This window comes from Pyxicephalus adspersus, chromosome 5, assembly GCF_032062135.1.
Source record: "Pyxicephalus adspersus chromosome 5, UCB_Pads_2.0, whole genome shotgun sequence".
Classification (NCBI taxonomy): Eukaryota; Metazoa; Chordata; class Amphibia; order Anura; family Pyxicephalidae; genus Pyxicephalus; species Pyxicephalus adspersus.
The window spans coordinates 40,853,229-40,870,292 of record NC_092862.1 but is presented as its reverse complement, the minus strand read 5'-3'; the positions used below and the strand labels follow the sequence as shown (position 1 = coordinate 40,870,292).

The 17,064-nt window shown below is 40.2% G+C and overlaps 1 protein-coding gene across 2 annotated transcripts in view; it reads right to left on the bottom strand.

Moving 5' to 3' along the window:
• NOL4 (nucleolar protein 4) overlaps nt 1-14,400 on the bottom strand; it is a 152,883-nt gene extending 138,483 nt beyond the window's left edge. The window contains exon 1 of one of the 2 annotated variants that reach the window (XM_072411266.1): nt 13,395-14,400. In XM_072411266.1, the coding sequence (XP_072267367.1) occupies nt 13,395-13,649 (255 nt within the window). In that variant the 5' untranslated portion in view covers nt 13,650-14,400. The remainder of the gene's footprint in view (nt 1-13,394) is intronic. The other variant, XM_072411265.1, reaches the window with a different exon arrangement.
• Between the last annotated feature and the right edge of the window lie 2,664 nt (nt 14,401-17,064).

Below are 17,064 nucleotides of genomic sequence, written 5' to 3'. Positions count from 1 at the left end.
GGAATCTGACATTCCCTCATGGGAATCCTTCAGGTCCCTGTGTTTCAATAGCAGTAATTTATTCACACGAGGAACTATTTGGGGGAATGTCTAAAATTGCAACAAAAAACTATGACTGAAAACTTTTACAGTTTCCATTAACAATCTAATCTAAATAATTCAATAATCAATGTCTGTCCTCCCCTCCTATCCCTTTGTTACTAAGAAATTGACTTTAGAATTATGACTTGCCTTCAGAACCAAGCCCCAATAATAGGCTCCATGTTTAATGACCAGGGAGTTCATTGGCCAAACACAGGGCAATGTATCACCCTGTCAGGTTTGTATAAGCAGAGCATAAAGAACAATCTTTACTCACTAAGGTATACTAAGGAACAGACAAGGTGCCTACACACATCATAGCCCTTTAGGCTGCCAGGTTATCTTTCAGACTGCTGTATGCCTTTGTACATCTAGAATTGAAACCATTATTATACCTAAGCAACCCAAAATGGAAATTAACATTGCAATGAAGCTCACAATAGATTTAAACTCTCTTGTTAAATTACAAAAAGCTGCATGCCTTTCATATTCAAGCTTTTTGCAGTTCCCAGTAACTGGTGAACATAATACATACGGAGGATGTAAGACTATAGATCATGCATCATACCAGTTATTAATAGGATATTTCCTACTATCCCCATGGTCCATATGAATCATAATTTTGCATGTACAATCCACCAGTCCAGGCACCTATAAGCTTCCTTAATTTCTTTTCTTCACTGAGGCTTCTGTTATGCATCCTCTCCTGTTCCGGTGCACTCCCCCAGTTGCTATCAGTCAGTCTTTCTTTCATTAGAATCAAGTAGTTAATTAGACCTAGCCTGTCCTCTTCCCCTCTCCTACTCCCATGAACACAGCAGTAATGAGGTCTAATTACCAGAAGCACTGGATTGCAGAACCATCAGGAGCAAATCTCTCTGGTTTAAGTCAAGCCAAAGAACATGCTTATAAATTTTCAGCACACAGAGTTTCATGCCTAAAGTGAGCATAGTCTTTCATCTAGGACTCAGACATACTGTATATACAAAATAAAAGGCAGAATTAAACATCTACAGTGGCCTAATAATCTGCAGCATAGTAAAAAATAACTTTTAGTCTGTACAGAAATGATGTACCTTGCATTTGGAAATACTGCTTCATTAAAATCTGAACAAACAATGTACACTATAATGCAACAATTCAAAAATCAATCTTTTTCTCAATAACATTATTATATAACTTACTATAAATATAAAACTATCATTCTGTGCTAATAAACAACTTTTAAAGAGAGCCAGTCATGACAAATAAGCATATATGAAAACACCTACTGTAATGACATGTACACTTTGAAATTAGCATATACTTATATGAAGAACAAAGCAATATACTCCGCATCTGACAAAATGTTTCCAAAAATTAAATAATATGAAACCCAAATGGTGAGTTTCCAACCTTTAAAATACCTTAGACTCGACATTTCCTATTTTATCTTATTACCAGTGCTGGCCTATTCCACACACCTGACATGTCTGACACAAATGTGACCAGTTATCCATTAATGTATAGTCAGTTCTGACTTTGCTTACCTAAGTACAATTCTACTATCCATGCTAGAAAGCTCATCATGTATTGCTTTAATAAAATATAATGTCTACCCCTTTAGTAAGAGGTCTAATAAAATATCCAGGTTGGCATTCAATGACCACAACCATACAAGTGACCCTAAAAGTGGTTATTTTACCTGCAGGGACAGGAGGGGACATGATTAGTCTTTGATTTCATTTGCATTATGCATTCAATGTGAATATGATCTTAGGTTTATCATAGACTGCCAGAATTACTTCAATAGGAACTGTAAGATAGTGTTGTTCTTTGGTATAAAATGGCATTTGTTTATTTTATTTATTTGTCAGTAAGTGTATACACAGGCATATTAATATATAGCATAAAATATTATAAAAAAAAACAAATTGCATAATTAAAACAACCACCCTAAGTGAGTATACAATTCTTTTTCTCTATAGGAAATGCTATATGTCCCCTGTATAATATTCATTCGGGTGGTGGCACAGGTAATCAAAATAGAAGCACAGGTGACATGGCCAATTTTATTTAGGAAGTAATTTAATCCCACTTTTAATTGACCTCACTTATCAGGGTATCTGAAATAACGCCTATCAATATTTCTTTGTGTGAACACATGGAATTCAAACTGGTAGCTGACGTTTTAAAAGTGAACTCCAGCCTTCACTTCCTGTATAGTTTCATTGGCTTCTCTCCTGCTGACCTATCTCACAATCTTCTTGCACTGCATAGGAAGGCACAGAGATCAAGTAACTGGGCCTGAAAAAAGTTCTGAAGTGAAAATGTGACTGGTTCTTTTTCAAACCTATTTAAAGTACCATAAAGGTTAGTAAAACAAGGTGTGGAATATTTATATTTAACTAAGGGCTCAGCTTTTCTCTTTTGAGCCACTTGAGTTCTTTCACAGCACAGGAGGATGGACATTGGCTCAGGAGAAAAGTAGAGCTTTCAGCACAAATGTGAAGCCAGAATCAGTGGAACACAGAAATAAAACCAAAAAGATTATCATTAATTTAGGTGACACTGACCAAAGAGGAAAAGGATGTTTCTATCCATACAGTCCTATACAAGTTTAGTACTAGGAATAACATTTTACATACTGAATAATAGTATGTACTACAGGAGTTCTGTTCATTGATGAAATGCTGTCATAAAAAAAATTTCCTGGTAATTTGATTACTAAACTAACTAACTAAGTCTTCTAAATTTAATTTTTCAAAGGTACCCTGCATTCAGCTAAGCGTAATCCTACATTCTGAGTGTGAGTGTGCCTTTCAATCACTCTACTGTACAAATTTTTCATATACACTTTTTCTTTTTAGCTTGCTTCTGTTCTTGCAGTGAGTACATAATAAAAAGCCAAAGTGAAGAAATAAACCTGAATGGTTACTCTACAATATACTTCTGTATAATGATAAATGTGTAGACATTACATTTCAATTAAAATATACTTAACTTACATACACATAAGGTAAAACTGCCTCGTTCAATAAACTGTAACAAAAATATTATAAGAACATACATTTGAAATTGAACTTTGAAGGGTTTACAGATAAAACTTAGCAGACCTTGTCTGATAATGAAACAATGGCAGATTTTAATACAGAGAGTAAACTTCATCCTATAAAACATACTTCTAAGCTTTCTCCTACAACAAAGACCTTGGTGATTGTTACCTTTACTGAGGTAGGAACACTTAAGTAAGAGGTAAGGTAATTATTTTTCTTCTGCTGACCGGGTTTGTCCACAGTGTTATTTCAAATCCCTTTGTATAAATTTACTCTGGGATCGCAAAATGCACTTCATTCTGCAATAAATAATAACTTCCCATGCTCCTTAAAAGCTTGGGACAGCTGAAGTATTTAAGTGCCTGTGGTCTATCCTCCTACAATTATGTATTTACAAAATTGATTATTTTTTACCAAGAATTACCAAGTTGGACCGTAGAAGTCCCCCACATAGAAGTCTTACAAACAGAAGTGAAATGCATGCAGTAGATAAACTTTGATCAAAATGGCATCTTTTTTACCTTCATGAGTTCCTCCCTCCACCTCATCACCCTGCTAAGGAAATTTCTGTTTTTGACATACCCAATTTTAGACCTTTTGGCATGAACACTTTGTCTCTGTGCTTCCATATGCAATACAGCACAATCATGACTAATAAGAGGGAGAAGGGTGCTCTACATAGCTTTCTAAAAACACTTACCTGTAGTATTACCTACATGAGATGCTAAACCTTAATGCTTACAAGAACTAAAATCCAACGAATGAAAGAGGTCAGCAGAGTACAATAAGCCTCTACATAACCCAAGGAATTGTTCAATAAGTAAACCTAATGTCAATATACTTTTATTTGGTTCGAGTAACCATGTGTTGTTAAATTGTGCATGTCTTTAATTGATTGTGATTCGAATAGAACCTGCTCAGGAGGTAGAGAAAATTAAAGTACAATAGCAATAATAATAATAAAAATGTACACACCATTCTCCTTGCATTCTACATGCAGTTGGAATAAAACAACCATATGGATCAATGTTCTCAAAATTCCTACTAAGCATAATAACTGTCTTCTTTAGACAACATTTTATAGTAAGTTCATGTCACTAACCTGCTGATTTCTGCTAGGCAAGATGACGCTTGTCATCTATGATTGTGCGGTACTAATCAGATGCACCACACATTCCACCTCTCATTCTCACACACACATACAATTTTTTTTCATGTATGGTACCAGTTCAACACTATGGTATTTTGTATACTTGAAGGCTGTCGGTCTGTACAATGTAAATGTATAAACCTTTCTAACGCATGTTTTACCCAAACCACTGTTTGACATAGCATTACATTTTTTTGTCATTTGGAGATAAATTACAATGTCAAGTCCCCCACATTGCTTCAATTTATTTTACAATCCAAAGGTTAAATCAAATGTCAACCTCTTAGCATTTACAAACAAATAACTTAAATGGCCTTACCAGAAATTAAGAAAATGTAATGTGCACCTGTCATTTAAAATGAAGAAAGAAAAAGGCTGGATTTCTGCTCTAATTAAACCATAACCCCTCCCCCTAAAACATGAATGGCTAAATGGCATTTGGATCTATTTACTATCACCCTGAGCACATGCAGCATATAAGGGCTGGACCTCTTACTACAAAGTAATGGTAGATCTGAAGGAGATCTCCCAATCAGACTAGAACATGCTTTATTCTCTAGCTAACCATCTGAGATGATGGCCCTAATTTATTAAAGTTCTCCAAGGCTGGGGGGAATACACTTTCATCAGTGAAGCTGGGTAATCCAGCAAACCTGGAATGGATCTGGTCCAGGGTTGAAAACATTTGCTATCAAATAGCTAATGACCTAGGAAATCCATTCCAGGTTTGCTGAATTATCCAGCTTTACTGATGAAAGTGTATTCTCTCCAGCCTTGGAGAACTTTCATAAATCAGGGCACATGTCTCTGTCTAAAAACATGAGATTGCATTTAAATTTTACCATTATGTTATCACATAATGACATTTATTATTTGTGCTGGCATTGTGCAATGTATGTAAAAAAGGTTTTATACTTCTTCTTGGATTAATGACTGGCATGGAAAATCCCACCCCATTGTCATTTAAACATGAAAACCTCACCAGGAAACAGGGAAACCTCCTCTCCTCTACAAGGAGGCCATAAATTTGGTCAAAAATACATCTTTTTTACAGGTGTTAAACAAGTCACTTTGCCCCATAAGCTGGATGTTCAGGAACCTACAAACGTGTCTGATCTGGCTCAAACCTTACTCAATTTATGACCACAAAATACATGGTGTTGTGGTGATGCCAACTTCTTGATCCGAGGGACTGAAAATGTACTTAGACCATAAATATTGTCTGTGTTGTATTTAAGCAGCAGGTTCATTTTAGAAAAAAATCAGTTTTGTTACACAAAGGTTTTCTTTATGGCAAATGGCCTCCTGTCAGATGAGAACATCTTTTTTCACACAATGAAGCACAGAAGGTAGCAGAAGATGAAGCTCTGCTATCGTGCACAGGACATTTAGAGCCTGGGCCTAATGTGCTAGGAGTTCTTTAACAAATAGGAGGCAATTTAAACATCTGAACAGCAACTACTGGTTGTTCTACTAACGCCTAAATAATCAACAAACTCATTTATCATGACAAACTTATTTTAAGGCCCCATTCACAATATGCACGATTACTGCATGTATGTTGACATGTGGGTTAGGCGGACCCTTTAGTTTAAATGGGCCTGAAGTATAGTTTAATGTATTGAAAAGCAGATCAGTGCAATTCTTATAAAACACAATATACAACAACAAACCGATGCTCTATTGTGTTGCCCAACAATTCAAGTGTGTGCTGTGCTGCACAACCTAGGTATGTCTGTGTGGAATTGAAGATATATGGCATCACGCTGCACTGCACGAGTATGATGGTGTAAAGGGAATCTGTCACAAAACAACACACCAGCATGATTAATCCCTGCTGGAAGAAGACTTTCACTGACTCATGTGACACATGATAGTTCTAGGGAAGTGACAATGATCTGTCCCCACTGTTCTCATTGGTATGGAATGTCTACACTCCCACCTTGTGGCACTAGGTTCCCGGGTTCATAGTTTACCCAGGATACTATCTGCATGGAGTTTGTATGAGTTTCCTCCCACATTCTGCAAACACCCTACTAGGTTTTTTTTTTTCCCCCACCATACAAAATGTCCTGAATTTTAGATTGTTGGCTTCCCTGAAAAACACTAAGGGCTCTATTTATAAAACAGGGAGTCAGACATTCCCTCCTGGGAATTTACCGGGTCCCGGGTGTTTCAATGGCAGTAATTGATTCCAACCAGGGAATGTTTGAGGGAATGTCTGACTCCTTTTTTTTATAAATAGAGCCCTAAATGACAAGACTAGCACTATCAAATCAGTGAGAAACAGCCTAACTTGTCTCCGCACCATCAATAAATAAAAATTCCTCTTACCCAAACAAAAAATGATAAGTATTAACCTTCTGAAAATATATTCATCATAGCACAGTTTGCTACAATCACATTGTATACATTGAGAACATGGAAATCATTGTTAAAGTCACAGTACTTACTAAGGATGATGGCTGCATGTTATAAAATAAAACTCCCTTCTATAACCTTAACAAATACTTTTTACATCAATTAAATCCGCTATTAGGGCCATTCATTGTCTGCCAAAGCATGAAGCTCTGCAAAGCACATCCCTTTCTATGTGTCTAGAGCACCGTATGTCCCTGGAGATACAACACTAGCCCGCACATTCACACAAACTAGGGGAACACTCTGCTGTAGTGTAAATGGGACACTCTGAATGAATTAGGATCACAGACCCATATGTTCTATATAGGAACTGGTCTGCTCTTCTCCAGTCCACATGATGTGTTACCACTGGTCAGGTACACAAATAGCGTCCCGGCACCATCCTGCCAGTCATTTCCATTCATCCCACAAACATGCAACTCCTCCTTCATATTGCTGTATTTCGCCTGGGGTCTTATCTCCCTTCCCCATGTTTTTTCCGCTCTCCACACAGCCCTCATCAACCCTGCAGCAGATTTTCATTCAGCTACCCCTCCCCCCTGCCAGCCTCAGGTTTGGTCCCTCTCCTACCTCCCTCTAGCCTGAAAAAGCAGGTGGTGGGGGAGTTGTGTCATGCCTCTCAGGCTGGTAAGATTTTAATGAGCTGGGTCACCATGGGATGCCACTTCTTCACAAATAGCAAGCCATGGCCTCCGTAGCACCTCCAGCCTGTCAGGGAGCAGGCTGACACAGGCGTCTGACTGACAGATGTTCTTTTAAGATGTTCTGCAGCAGATGATTTCAATTAGATTCATTGATATCTAAATTTTAGCATGTGCTGGCTTCTTTTTGCTTCTTGTGTATGGATAAAGGCTCTGCAATTTCTGTTTCCAGCAACACTGGCATGAATATGTAGTGGAGATATGGACTGTTCCTCCAGCAGGGTTGGTGGGATGACCAGATCAATCATAAAAGAGCTCCAAAAAGGATGCAAAGAACAAATGAAAGCGGTTTTGTTTGCTCTTACTAGTTAGAGGCAACTAATATCAAATAATATTGACAAAGAAAGTCACAAACAAAATCTGTAAAATAAAATAAAACAATCATCCATATAACATATATAACATACAAATGACTTGGGGCTTTGTCTATAGAAATGTGGAAAAAAGGATTTTCTGTGATTGCTCTACAGAAATCCGTATGATTTAAATTGTCAAATTCACCAAACACATCTGATCTATCTACGTACAAATGGAAACCCAAAAGTAGTTTATTATCAGTTCGTTGATTTCCTTTCACATCTAATCATTCTAACAAATAGGAAATCAGATCAAAGGTGATCTAAGCTTAACTACTTTTAACTTTAAGGTTAAACACCACCAACAAATAATGTTTTAGTTCTGCACATTTGCTAGTAAGCTCACATGCTAGGTTCTTTTTCACCTTGGGGATTTTTTCACTAGCACAATGTTCCTGCCAAAATCAAATTTCCACCCAACTTTGATAGGGCCAACAAAACCCAGTAATAGTGATGGTAGAATACAAGAATATTTGGAGAAACTTGCAGCAGGAGTGGGACACCACAACTGTGTAAATCTCCCCACTTGAAACGTATGCATTAAAAATGCAATGCATTAAATCACACTTTACATTATACATTGCTGTCCTAATACAATACACATATGTGTGTGATAAAAAGCACATATAATAAAATGTTGTAGATCTGCTCACCAAAGTGAGTCCACCAAAAAATAAACCTTGAAAATGTACCTGTACTTACTACAGGGGCCTTATGTTGTAACCTGCACTGCCTATGCTGCCATACCTGTCACCATGTGAGAAGATCCCAAAGGAAATCAATGAAGCTAATTCATAACTCGGACAGGCAAAGCATACAGGAACACAAACCAGCAGCAGATCATCTGGTGTTTAGCTTTGTACAGAAGCACTTATTCACAAGCAGGATTATTTGTCTTTATACACAAATGGATAAAATATCCAATAAAGCATTGCAAACAGCAAAAGCGAGATGTACAAAGAAAACTATAGCAATCAGATAATAATCAGGTTTACTGAAACTCGAACAAACAAAGTATGATGGTCCAGAATCAAAAATTATTTTCTGCCCTATTTATTTTAAAAAAAACCTCTTTATACATTGCCCCCAAGAGAATTTATAATTGAAATTTAATAAGCTACTATATATACAGCTGCACTTTTTACTTGAACATATATATTTGCATTGATGAATAGGATATAGGAAACATCCAGCAAGTGATCCTGTTTTCATTTATAATAGAGGACCCCTCCCTCAGATATAATCAGATATGTATCATTTTTATAAAATCATTCAACTTTGTTTTAGCCCTCTAGAGATGCTGAGATACAGATATTTGCTGTGCACTATATTCAGTCATGTGGCTGTGTCTCAGCTCATCTTTCTAAGCAATACATTTTTAATATAGGTCTCCCTATGGGATGGCTGCTTATGTAATTACAGATCGTAACTTTTCAGTAGAATCTAAAGAAAATAATGATAATCACGTTGATAGAAATAATGATACAAAATAGCGCAGCTCTACTAAACCACACTACTTTGTCCTTATGGACAGCACGGAATTTACCGTAACATTCAATAAATAACATATCTAGTGCTACATCTCAAGTCCAAGTAGATACCAATCTTGCACCATTATGACTAATTACAGAAAAAGTTGATGGACCAACCACTGTTTACAAAGATACAATCCTGCAAATGGACCTTTCATGACTTAAAAGACATTATTTTGCACAGCACTTCCTGACATGATGTTGTGTATAGCCTCTTGTTATATGTGCATATGTAGTCATAGTTTTCTCTGTGTTCCACTACTTAGTTTCACAAATACCTCTGAGCCCGTGTGGCAACAATGCTGCACTGCTCCTGCTCTCATGCAGACTGTTCCTGCCTATGCTACAATGGGATGAGATGGTGCAGGGGTTGTGGCTATCAGAATTGTCTATCAAAAGTCTGCAGCCTGTCAGCCAGTCCTACCCTCTGCACTCTACACTGACAGCACTGCTATTGTTGCTGAACTTTCACACTCTGATCTACAGTGTCTGGGAGGGGGAGCATGAGAGACACAAAGCTTTTGCAACTTAAAGTATTAGGACTTGGTACTGTCATATTGGAGCATATTTAAAGCAGCACAGCAGCTCTGTCAGTGATGTTGGTGCTCGTTATGGAACAAGAAGAGGTGAGTTTAATTAAACAAATACAATCAGGCAGCTTTGTTTATTTTTTTGCAGAAAGGAAATCGCCTTTCTCTTCTGTGATAAGGGACCTGCACGGTCGCAATTTTTTTTTTAGCTGAAAGGTTTAGTTCCACTTTAGGACTGTTTTAGCAATCCAGAGCACTATTTACTTGTAGATATTTATAATACAGATGTGCATACTCACTCCAAGTCTGTAAATATTCTTCCGTATTTTCTAGCTATTTCATTGGGATGTACAAGGTCCACCCAGGCATTCTTAACTCAGATATTCATCCACATCTAATAAGCAAGCAGAGTCTGGAACCATCCCAGAGTCATGTAATGTGTGTAATGCTATATATGTGTTTCCGATTGCAACTAGCAAAATGATTAGTATTAAACTGCATTTATAAAGTACCAACATATTATGCGGCGGTGTACAATGCTTACATTTCTTACCTGCTTTTTAGAAGAAAATCCTAAAACAAACATATACAAACACTGCTTTTACTCCAACTTTTACCTATAAGGTCTATAACTTATGCATATTAATGCACAAATACAAGCATGAAAACCATTTACATTTCATGGTGTTCCCCTGTAGGCCTGTAACCCAACAAATATTAACACATCCCACCTGTACTGTTACCAGCTCAGAGAAATGCTCACTGCGAGCCAGGAAACAGAGTAAAAATGTGTAGTCCCTCTTAGTAATGTAGGCTAGGTCTGTGTCCCAAAGGGCGGATTTCAATAGCTAATATTTTTTCCTAGGGGAAATATCAATTTCCAACATTTCAGCTCACATCATTTCAACATTTCAAAGGTAAAAATTTGTGTAAAATCTTTCATTTGCAGATTGATTTCCAGTTCTTTCCTGCTCTAAAAACTTCACTAAGAACTGACAGCACCCTATACCTGCTGTTAGAGTGATTTTTAGAGAAATGCATTAGAGATGTTTACACATGTATTATTTATTTTCTGTATTTCAGTGTTTTTTGTCTTTTTTCAAATGTTACATTCCACTGTAACACACAGAAATGAAGAAAAAAAACATATAGGCATTCACTGCCAAAACAAGGAAAAGTACAATTAAAGGGAGAGAAACTATTCTGCTCTAATAAGCATTTATGGGGCAGTGGAAGGGATGGCTGAAGTTCCACTTTATAATAATAAAACTTTTTTTTTCTTCTACAATGGAGGTTAAAATAGGAGGTTAGGTTACACAAGAAAGAAAGCCTTTTCATACTAGGACTCAGCAATGTGTGGGTTTGCAATGTGCAGGAGTAAAAGGGATGTGAAACAGATACATTTTAATAATCTAGGAACTATCCACAAGGAAGTTGTTACTGAGACAAAGAGAGGCACAAAAGGTCAGAGAGGTGTCAGAGGGAGCAGGGCACCCTGCAAATTGCTAAAAATAAAAAAAAGTTCATACCATAATAAAGAGTGTGGATTAGTAATTCCCCCCAGCAGAAAGTGACAGAATGATAATAAATCCTGCCTTGGTACACAGGCCAAAGAGAACCAGAATGTCACCAACACCATGGCATAGCTGCCAACTGTCTGTGATTTCCAGAAACAGTTCCACATGTTATGAAAATGTGTCTCTGGGATGCCCTGGAGATGTCCTTGGTTTAAACTGGATACATTTGCTATTTCTGAAATGGCATTTAGTTTTTACAGTCTATGAATTACCTATTGGTATATAGGATTTTTCTCTGAATAGGTGTATTAGAAATAACACAAATGTGTAATCCAGTGTAAATGGGGGTGCATCCATGCCTGTCCCGTGATACATTAGCATGCGTCATTGGCTTAGTAACTCTGCTTCAGCAGGAAACCTCCCCTGGACATTATTTTAAAAGGTTCCCAGTGATTGTGTCACTAAATGGTGCCACTGACGGGTAAATGTGACAACTGCATCATTTTACAAGACTGAGCGTCTTTATTTTTGTTCAGGCATTGAAGGTATAAATGTATTTTACCCGAAATGTGATCTGAATTCATGTTTTGCCACGACTCACTCCAGAGACTGCTCTGCCTGCCAAAATACACAAAGGGAGAGCTCAGCCACCAGCATCAGGGACAGGGAACTGCCATGTCATGCTGTGATGTCACACAACTGACACCGAGGGCTGGGTGACAACAGGGACTGCTTCCAATTTGGGGACTAAAGCCATAGGAGCCCTGCTTCACTTGTCACATAATTCTGCCCCCAATGTCTTCTCACACGTGGAAGTAAGAATTGTATCTGCACACAAATGAACACTGTCTATAGCCACATGAATAGTGCATGGGACGAATCCTAAAAAAAGAAGTCGCAGTGCTAGCTCAATGCTGATCATAAGTTTTAGGATCAAAGTCAATTGTCAGGACCCTCATTGGTCCATCAAAGGACAAAATATACCAAACTACAAACACACCCCCTATCAGTGCAGAAAGCCAAAGAACATTGGAATATTGGCACTTTTACAAGATGTAGAATTTTACTTTTCACTCAATTATACACAACATAGGTAAAGGTAAGATAACTTATTGGTATCTATTCACCAATATATAACCAATTTGTATTTATTCACCTATATAACCTATTAATATGTATTAGTCTGTATAACTTATGATTATCTATTCACCTATACACCATATTGTAGCTATTCCTCTATATCACCCAGATATCCTATTCATATTGATCACAAAATTCTATGACACATAAAGTAGATTGTAAGCTCTTGGAGCCATCCATCACCTAATACCATTTACATTTCTCTAAAGTCAGTGAGAGCAATGTAAGGTATCAACTACTGAAATCTAAAACAAAAGTCAAATGAAAATGAATAAAATCAGATCACGTATAATACACGGGTGCACTTGTGTTGTTAGTTGTGTAAAGGTATAGCGTGGGGGGAATTATTTAAGGTGCCTATGCTGCCATGGGGGGAATTATTTAAGGTGCCTATGCTGCCAATACAAGGACTGGCATAGGAAGCATGATTGTATGACAAAGAAAGTAGTGTTGAGTAGTTGGCAATGTTGCCATGGCACTCCTGGCTCCCCTGCCCCAGCATCCATAGTTATGGGATGGAAGGTGTACACCTACTTGTAGCTGACAGCTGGCCTCCTGTGATATAATAGGGTACTGGCTGAGCTTTGTCCTGGACTCACTATGTGTGCAGCCTTATGATACTCAGCAGCCCGACTAGTTCCCATAGATGTGCCTGCAATGTGAATGTACAGACAGCCGCCTATCCCCATCACCACCATCATCCTCATCACCCTCACCATCAGTGTGACAATGAGAGGGGAAGCCCCATAGAACACACAGGGCACACAGCCAGCCATGATGATGGGGGTAAGTGGGCAGAGTGCCAGGCATTGCCCATCGGGTCCCGGCTATAGTGGCACCCAGTGTGAGGAAAACAAAGGGAGCAGAGAGGAGCAGCACAAAGCCCTCCCATCCGGTGTCAGGCTCTGCCATCCCTGCCATGCTCACTCACCGAGGTCTTCACGGGGACGTACAGCACTTGCTTGTCTCCGGGGGTCGCCTCGTCCGCATTGCCCAGCTGAAAGCCCTTCGATTTCACCCAGAATTTAAATTTGGCGTTATCCGTGGAGCTGGACTCCGAGCCGTTCAGCAGCTGCACGATCCGCTCGTATTTCTTACGGGTCACTGTCTTGGTCTTCCCTGAGTCCCCATAAGTCCTGAGGCACCAGTCCTGGAACTGGCGGTACATGTCCCGGTCGCTGTCCATGGTCACTTTGCACCTGTTCAGCACATCCACGGGCGGAGGGGTCCCGGAGCACCCACACCGGGGGGGGGGGGGGGGCAGTGCCCAATGGGGGAGGAGGAGGCTCACACCGACACACACTGACACACACACTGCCTCGGCCGTCCCTCTACGTGCCTCGTCTCCCTTCTGCAGGCCGGGCTGTCCCAATGGCTGTAGCTCAGCAGCTCAGCTTCCCCCACCCGGTGGACGATTCACATTTGGCGTTGTCACCGCTCCTGATGAAGGGCAGGACGGGTCCTCCTAGGAAAACTTCCCCCCCAGCCTATCAACTTATACAGAGCATGGGCCCCATGTGAGGTGTCCGGTCGGGGCCCCTGGAGACTGCGCGTGTCAGTTTATTATTGCCCGGACCGCCGTGCTGGATGTCTGGGAAGATGGGGCTGGTCCATAGCAGGCGGGACACTTCCAGCTCACACCGGGGGCTCCTCACACACAACTCCGCACACACACCGCACAACTCCACTATTGTTCCTCGGGGCTCCGCCGATGGTTGCCCGGCTGCTCCTCTCAGGAATTGGAGGAGGGACACGCCGGTGCCTCGCAGTGCTACCCACAGGCTGCGCTTCTCTTCTTTCCTGTCTCTGTGTCTCAGATGACTGCCACTCACAGCCCCGCACAAAGCCCGGTCCCGGCACTGGCGGTACGGCTCTATGTGTCTCCTCGGCGCTGTACTGGAAGCTCTGGCGGCGGCTGGAGCCGGCCCGGGACTGACAGCTCACACTTCTGGCGTTGTTTAAATGGCTGCTCGCTGCTTCCCAGGTAGACTGCTGCCACCTACTGGACGCGGGGGGTATTACAGGTAGAGGGTCAATACACCGGTGCGGCGGTCCCCAGCCGGGTCCCGATACGGCATCCAAATAACCGGTTTACCGTACACCACCCTCCTGTGTCCCGATATAGCATCATCCGGTGTCCCCAAATATTGACCTTCTCACAGCATCCCGATACAGCATCCTTCTAACGTGTCACGATAGAGCAACCTCCTAACCGTGTCCCATAGACAATCACTCCAGCCATGTGCCCATACAGCGTTTTTCTAGTCCCATTTTTCCCATTTCCTGACGCACCATTTATCAGCATACCCCAATCATGTCCTGATACAGAATTATCCACCTATGTCCCAATACAAAAATTATCGGCCTTTTCTGATACAGAATTCCCAAGCCGTGTCCCGATACAGAATTACCCACCCATGTTTCAATACAGCATTCTTGAGCAATGTACTGATGAAAAATTTAGCAGCCATGTCATAATACTGCCTTCCCCAGCCATGTCCGAATACAGAATTCCCCATCTGTGTCCCAACACAGCATTTTTGAGCCATGTCCTGATCCCAAATTTATCTGCCATGTCCTGTTACAGCGTTCCCCAACCATGTTGTGATACAGAATTCCCCAGCCATATCTCAATACAGCGTTCTCCACCCATGTCCCAATACAGAATTCTCAAGCCATGTCCCGAAACAGAATTATCTATCAATGTCTCAAAACAGCATTTTTTTAACCATTTCCTGATTTTTTTTGTCCTGAAAAATTAGCGTCCATGTCCCTATACACCATTCTACGGCAATGTCCTGATACAGAATTCCCCATCTGTGTCCCAGTACAGCGTTCCCCAGCCATGTCCCGATACAGCATTTCTCCAGCCAAGTTCCAATACAGATTTCTCCAGTCACAACACAGAATTCACCAGCCACGTCTCGACACAGCATTTCCCACCCATGTCCCAATACGGAATTCCCTATCCATGTCTTGATACAACATTCTTGGGCCATGTCCCAATATAAAATGTATCTGCCATGTCCCAGTACAGCATTTTCCAGCCATGTCAATACCAAATTTCCAAGCCATGTCTTAATAGAAAATTCCCCAGCCATGTCCCGAAACAGCATTTCTCCAGCCATGTCCCAATACAGAATTCCCCAGCCACGTCCTAATACAGAACTCCCCAGCCATGTCTGGATAAAGCATTTCCCAGCCATGTCCTAATACAGCATTTCCCAGCCATGTACTGATACAGAATCCCCATCCATGTCCTGATACAGCATTAAAATGTATTGGCAATTTCCCAATGCAGTATTTCCAAGTCATGTCCCCATACAGCGTTCCACAACTATGAACTGATACAGAATCCTGCAGCCATGTCTCAATACAGCAATTTCCAGCCATGTCCTGATACAGAATTCCTAATTCATGTCTTGATACACCATTTCTTAAACCATGTACTGATCCAAAATGTATCTGCCATGTCCCTATACAGCATTCCACAGCCAAGTCCTGATACAGAATTCCTGAGCTTTTTCCCAATACAGCATTCACCAGCAATGTCCCAATAGAACATTTCTTGGCTATGTCCCAGTACAGAATTCTCATTTCATGTCCTGATACAAAATGTATTGACCATGTCCCAATACAGCATTGCCTAGCCTGACCTGATACAGCATTTCTTGAACCATGTTCCGATAAAAATGGTATCGTCCATGTCCCTCTGCAACATTCCCCAATGATTTCCTGATACAGCCTTCCCCAGCCATGTACCAATACAGTGTTTTTCCACCATGTCCCGATAAAATATTTTTTGGCCAAGTCTTGATACTAAATTCCCAGGACATGTCTCAATACAAACTTTTTTGACCATGTCTCAATACAGAATTCCCAGGCTATGTCCCAGTACGAAATTCTCCATTCATGTCCTGATACAAAATTTATTGACCATGTCCCAATACAATATTGCCTAGCCATGTTTCAATACAGCATTCTCCAGCCATGTCAAGATACAAAATTTCTTAGCCAAGTCTTGATACAGAATTCCCAGGCCATGTTCCGTTACAGAATTCCCCAGCCAGGTCTCGATAAAGCATTTTCCAGCCATTTTCTGATACAGCATTTCCCAGCCATGTCCCGATACAGAATTCCCCATCTATGTCATGATACAGTTTTTCTAAACCATGTCCTGATACAAAATGTATCCGCAATGTCTCAATACAGGATTCCCTAGCTATGTCCTGGTAAAGAATTCCTCATCCATGTCCCTATACAGCATTCCCCAGCTTTGTCCCAATGCAAAAATTCTTGCCCATATCCCAATACAGAATTCTCCATTTAAGTCCTGATACAAAATTTATAGACCATGTCCCAATACAGAATTCCCCTTCCATGTCCCAATACAGCATTAAAAAAAAAAAATGATCGGCCATGTCTCGATACAGAATTCCCATGCTATGTTCCAATACATCATTCCACAGCCATGTCCCAATACAGTATTCTCCAACCATGTCCCGATACTAAATTTTCTAGCCATGTCCTGTTACAGAATTCCCAAGCTATGTCTCAATACAAATTTCCCCAAAAGGTGTCCTGAAACAGCATTTCTTCAG